Source organism: Sebastes umbrosus, chromosome 4 (assembly GCF_015220745.1).
Source record: "Sebastes umbrosus isolate fSebUmb1 chromosome 4, fSebUmb1.pri, whole genome shotgun sequence".
In the NCBI taxonomy this organism is placed as follows: Eukaryota; Metazoa; Chordata; class Actinopteri; order Perciformes; family Sebastidae; genus Sebastes; species Sebastes umbrosus.
The window spans coordinates 10919286-10925429 of NC_051272.1; the positions used below are offsets into that span (position 1 = coordinate 10919286).

Below are 6144 nucleotides of genomic sequence, written 5' to 3' on the forward strand. Positions count from 1 at the left end.
TGATTTTGGCGCGTCCAGAGACACAACATGCATACATACAGTCGGCAGAGTTGTTACAGTTAGGGGCGTGGCTTAGGGCAGAGTCGCCGTGGGGGAAAACAATCCTTTAGAGAGTAGAAGTCGGGTCTAAACGGTCCCTCCTCCTGGGGACAAGCTACCTGGCTAACTAACCAGCCAGCTGTCTCCGGGAGCTGCATCCGTTCTCTTCTCGGTGAGCTGCGACCAAACACTTACTGACGTAGGTTCTGTTGTCACAATAACAATTAACAATCTGCATTTTCTTTTGTACCAGTCAAATTACCACAGCAAACAGTTCAATGACCCTTCTACTCCTATTCTATTTCTATGTTTGACTCTTTAAAGTGTAACTGTAGCAGCGTTTCTCTTTGGTTGAAAGTTTCATGTCTGTTTCACCTCTGAACACATTCAGCATCACCAAACGTCAGAGAGGTGTGGTGTTTTGCACATGTAGCCACACCCAACAGTGATGTCACGGTCTCCTGGAGTCAACATCAGTGCAGCAAGGTGAGATATTAAACCACTGCAGGTCCTCAAAAACATCACCGGCATCCACAACCTGATCTGTTTTCCATTTTTAAACTTTTTTTCTGTTTTGACGGACAAATCACAGCAAGGATCAAACAAATCCTTTAAAGGAACAGTGTGTAACATTTTGGTGGATCTATTGGTAAAATGGAATATAAAGAGACAAAACTGGTGTTTTTTTCGACAACAGCCGCTGCTGCCATTTTGGACTGAAAACGCTTCTTATATTTATAATATTTTTATTGTTCAACACAGGACATTTCGGTAGACACATTAAATATGACAATAGAATAGAAATAATTTAGTTTTACTTTTGTACGGCACTTTAAAAGCGGGCGTTTTACTGGCGTCCGGTAGTCGCTTTCAGTCCAAAATGGTGGAAGCGTAACTCTGCTGGGTGCTGAATGGAACGACTAATTGACTTTCACTTCTTAACAATATACGTTCGTTCTGCCATGTTTCTACAGCAGCCCAGAACGGACAAACAGAACTGTTAACTTTTCCTGCTTGGACCGGAGTCAATAATGTAACTTGCTCCTGTTGCCGCTCTCTCTCTCTTGCTTCACCACTCACTTCCACAACTGGCTGTAGAGAGGGACATTGGTATTTTTGCATTGGCCACCGTAGTTCTCCAACACGCTTGGCACACTGGAGAAGTTGTAATCTGCAACCTCACCGCTAGATACCGCCAGATGTTACACACTGTTCCTTTAACCTGATGGGTCATTTAAAGAGCTGCTGGTCGGGGTCTGACTGAACAAAGCAGAACTCCTCCACAGCTGATCCTGATCCGGCCGTCCAGCAGCTGTTTGTGCAGGTGTAAACCAGCACCGTCCCAAACTCCAGCTCTGCCTCAGCGCTGCTGTCGTCCGTCCTCCGCAGCAGACTGACCAGAGCCGGCATCAGCTGCAGCTCAAAAGTCCTGGATCCTCCACAGGAGCCGCACGCCGACACCACCTGAGCCATGTTGGACGGCGGCTCGGAGATGAAGAGCGGTTTCCCGCCGCGGCAGTAGCGCAGGATCTGCTGAGGACAGAGAGAGATCTTCTTCATGAACCTGGAGAAGACGGCGTCTCCGTGTCTGGCTCTCATCTTCTCGTACTTCTCCTCCCCACCTCCGCCCTCTCCGCCCTCCAGCTCTCCCACCGCCACTCCTTCTCTCCTCTCGTACTCCTTCAGCAGCTTCTGAGCGTGCTTCAGGTCGTCTTCCTCTCCGCCCAGATCCGACTCTTCCACCACACTGATGAAGAACGGACGAAGGACAGGAACATCCTCCTGTGGATCTCCCAAACTCAGATCCTGAAGCTGGCTGCTGACATCAATCTCACCGGCTGCTGGACAAAAAGGGGAAAAATAAACAAGTCAAAAGAAGTTTATCTGACAGATAAATATTACAGCTTATGTTTAGATATGAAAAAAAAAAAGTGCAGAAAGTGTGACATCTTTAATCTGTGGGAGACATCTTTGCTTTTTGATCAGACAGGTGAGTTTGCAGATTAACCCAGATGACAGGATAGACACAGTGGTGTTGAATTGTATAAACTCATCAAATGTTTTTTAATGTAAAATCTTGATTTAAAAGTAACTGCTAACTCCAGCTGTCAGATAAATGTAGTGCAGTAAAAAGTACAATATAAATCCCCTCTGAATAGTGGAGTAGAATAAAGTGGCCAAGAAAAGAAAAACTCAAGGAAAGTACCTCCAAATAGTGCTTTAGTAAATATATTTGAAATAAAAAAAATATACAAGATGTACAAAGTTATTCATGTTATGCAGCAACATTTCGGCTTCATAACTTTAGAAAAAAAAGATGGATTTTCAATCAGTTTAGTGTCTTTCTGATAAATAATAAATATAAATAAATATTATTTATATATAAATAAATATACAAGATGTACAAAGTCATTCCTGTTATGCAGCAACATTTCTGCCTCATAACTTTAGACAAAATTAGGGATTTTCAGTCAGTTTGTTGTCTTTCTGATAAATAATAAATATAAATATATAAATAAATATACAAGATGTACAAAGTCATTCCTGTTATCCAGCAACATTTCTGCCTCATAACTTTAGACAAAATAAGGGATTTTCAGTCAGTTTGTTGTCTTTCTGATAAATAATAAATATAAATAAATATTATTTATATATAAATAAATATACAAGATGTACAAAGTCATTCCTGTTATGCAGCAACACTTCTGCCTCATAACTTTAGACAAAATTAGGGATTTTCAGTCAGTTTGGTGTCTTTCTGATAAATAATAAATATAAATATATATAAATATTTATATATAAATAAATATACAAGATGTACAAAGTCATTCCTGTTATGCAGCAACACTTCTGCCTCATAACTTTAGAAAAAAAGATGGATTTTCAGTCAGTTTGGTGTCTTTCTCTTTGCTTTGTTAACAGTATTATATTTATATTACTCACCACTACCCTCTGCCTCAGGAGCTGCTGCCTCCTCTTGATCCTGGCTGTCCTTCTTCTTCACACCTCCTCCCCATCCATCCTCCTCCTCCTCCATCCCCCAGTCATCAGCGGTGTCACACCAGTCAGTGGCCGACAGAGGAGCCTCCTGAGGCGGGGCTGGCCGGCTGGGTGTCTGCGCCTCCTCCAGACACTGAGAGCGGATCACCCTCCAGCAGTCTGACCGGCCGCTGCAGCCAGCAGCTGGGCACGCGAACAGGTGCAGGTTCCTGTGGTAGGGGGAGTCATGCAGGGGACAGTAGACCTGAACCACCTGGACTACCGGGGCTCCGCAGCGACCACAGCGGGGAACCGTCCGGGAGACGACCGGAGACCAGTCCGGCTGACCCCCGACTTTACTGGTCAGATAAGAGGACCGGTGTCTTTTAGGGTCGATCTCTCCATCACACAGACCGACCAGAGTGGACTCCTGAGCGGCTGAAGACATCTCTCACATGTGGTGAAAACACCAACCGGATATGACGGTTTATTATATAAAAAATACACCCACACTGTTATACAATTAATGGCAACAAGCAGATAAAAAATTATATTAATATATGATTATATAAACAGTAATAAAGCGGGAAAAATGTGAAGCTTATTCGTTAAATTTGTGAACTAGATGGAGAAGAAAAGTTCCTACCGGAACTCGACACTCCAGTTAGTTAAAGTAACGGAAACAAAAACAGTGTTGCAATATCCGTTGAAGTGATTTTGCCTTCAAAATAAAAAATAAATTCCACTTTGTATGTGAAACGACTTTTTTTTTGTAATTAACTTATTTAGGCTTTATAGCACATTTCCACAGTAGAATGGCACAGTGTTTTTATTGTAAAATAACAAAGGCAACAGACAGAATATACAGAGTAATGAAGACTAAAAACAACATAAAATTAAATGATATAATGTATTAATGAAAAAATAATACTGATTCTGAAAATATAAATAAATATATTGAAAATAATCAAAATGATCTACATTTATTGTGTTCTTATATGTCGTTGCTTTACATATAAATGCTCGATTTTGAAAAAGTAAAAAAAAAAAAAAATTTTAAAGTCCTCAGGTGGTGGTAGCTTTATTTTGAAAAACAAAAATTCAAAACGACCCAAACAAATTTACTCGTCTGAAAATGTGACATACAGGATTAAACCAAACACTCCATAGAATAGGCAAGCACCCAACTGGACTATGCACACACTGTAATAAAACCTGAAAACTGTCAAGCATGTTCTTATAGAGTGCAACAAATATGACAAAGAAAGAAGGGAGTTGTGGAAAAATGTCAATAATTTTATACTTGTTAACATTTTTCTCAGATCTTGCACTGTACTATAGAAATATTATATTTGGTTGCTATGATTACAGTGACAAAGACAGTAAAACATTTTTTCTTAAATAATTTAATTTTAATTCTTGTGAAGTGTAAATTTACCAAGAAAAAGCCTAATTTCTTTGTATTTACGAAATAAATGGAATTATATCTGTCAACAATTTCTTCCTCACAAAAAACAATGAATGTATGCAATATCTTTAATGTTTTTAAGTGAAATTATTTTCATACTCTTGCGTGGTCTTTTTTTTTTATCATTATCGACTTATTTATTTATTTCTATTGTGTGTTTTTTTATTTTATGTTGGTTTTGTTTCAATTCTGTTGTCATTTTATGTTCGTCACAGCTCTTTGTTTATGTTTTCGCTTTGCTTCTTTTGTATGTAAATGTTTTTAATGTTTTCTGCTGTTACTGTGTATACTGTAATTTTGAAATAATAATAAAAAAAATATGACAAAGAAAGAAGGGAATTGCTATCTGCAGTACATGATGGAAATATTACAATGGGGAATCTGCTAGGAAAGACATCTAAGAATGTACACAATCTTCTAATTAATTACTTAAGGGAAACAGGAATAATGGAGAGAATTTAATTATTATTATTATTGTTATTATTAATTATTATTATTATTTATTTTATTTTATTTATTTTTTATTTTATTTTATTTTATTTTATTGTTAATTTTTAATTTTTAATTTTATTTATCACCAAATATGACAAAGAAAGAAGGGAATTGCTATCAGGAGTAGATGATGGAAATATTACAATGGGGAATCTGCTAGGAAAGACATCTAAGAAAGTACACAATCTTCTAATTAATTACTTAAGGGAAACAGGAATAATGGAGAGAATTTAATTATTATTATTATTATTATTGTTATTATTAATTATTATTATTATTATTTATTTAATTTTATTTATTTTTAATTTAATTTAATTTATTTTTAATTTAATTTTATTTTATTTTATTGTTAATTTTTAATTTTTAATTTTATTTATTTATTTATCACCAAATATGACAAAGAAAGAAGGGAATTGCTATCAGGAGTAGATGATGGAAATATTACAATGGGGAATCTGCTAGGAAAGACATCTAAGAAAGTACACAATCTTCTAATTAATTACTTAAGGGAAACAGGAATAATGGAGAGAATTTAATTATTATTATTATTATTGTTATTATTAATTATTATTATTATTATTTATTTTATTTTATTTATTTTTTATTTTATTTTATTTTATTGTTAATTTTTAATTTTTAATTTTAATTTTATTTATTTATTTATCACCAAATATGACAAAGAAAGAAGGGAAATGCTATCAGGAGTAGATGATGGAAATATTACAATGGGGAATCTGCGAGGAAAGACATCTAAGAAAGTACACAATCTTCTAATTAATTACTTAAGGGAAACAGGAATAATGGAGAGAATTTAATTATTATTATTATTATTGTTATTATTAATTATTATTATTATTATTATCATTTATTTTTTATTTTATTTTATTGTTAATTTTTTATTTTTATTTTTTATTTTATTTATTTATTTATCACCAAATATGACAAAGAAAGAAGGGAATTGCTATCAGGAGTAGATGATGGAAATATTACAATGGGGAATTTGCTAGGAAAGACATCTAAGAAAGTACACAATCTTCTAATTAAGGAATAATGGAGAGAATTTAATTATTATTATTATTATTATTATTTTATTTTAGTTAGTGATTATTATTGTTGTTATTATTAATAATATTTTTTTATTATTATTATTTGTCCTGCCAATCTCC

The 6144-nt window shown here is 35.1% G+C and overlaps 1 protein-coding gene across 2 annotated transcripts; it reads right to left on the reverse strand.

Moving 5' to 3' along the window:
- Window positions 1–930: 930 nt before the first annotated feature.
- pdcd2l (programmed cell death 2-like) lies at window positions 931–3494 on the reverse strand. Of its 2 annotated transcripts, none has more exons than XM_037766395.1 (2): window positions 2983–3494; window positions 931–1877 (listed from the first exon to the last, which is right to left on the reverse strand). In XM_037766395.1, the coding sequence occupies exons 1-2, from the start codon at window positions 3464–3466 to the stop codon at window positions 1270–1272; spliced, it is 1092 nt and encodes a 363-aa protein (XP_037622323.1). In that variant the 5' UTR covers window positions 3467–3494; the 3' UTR covers window positions 931–1269. The 2 variants fall into 2 exon arrangements, with proteins under 2 accessions (XP_037622323.1, XP_037622322.1); XM_037766394.1 differs by having other exon boundaries at window positions 931–1880.
- Window positions 3495–6144: the final 2650 nt, after the last annotated feature.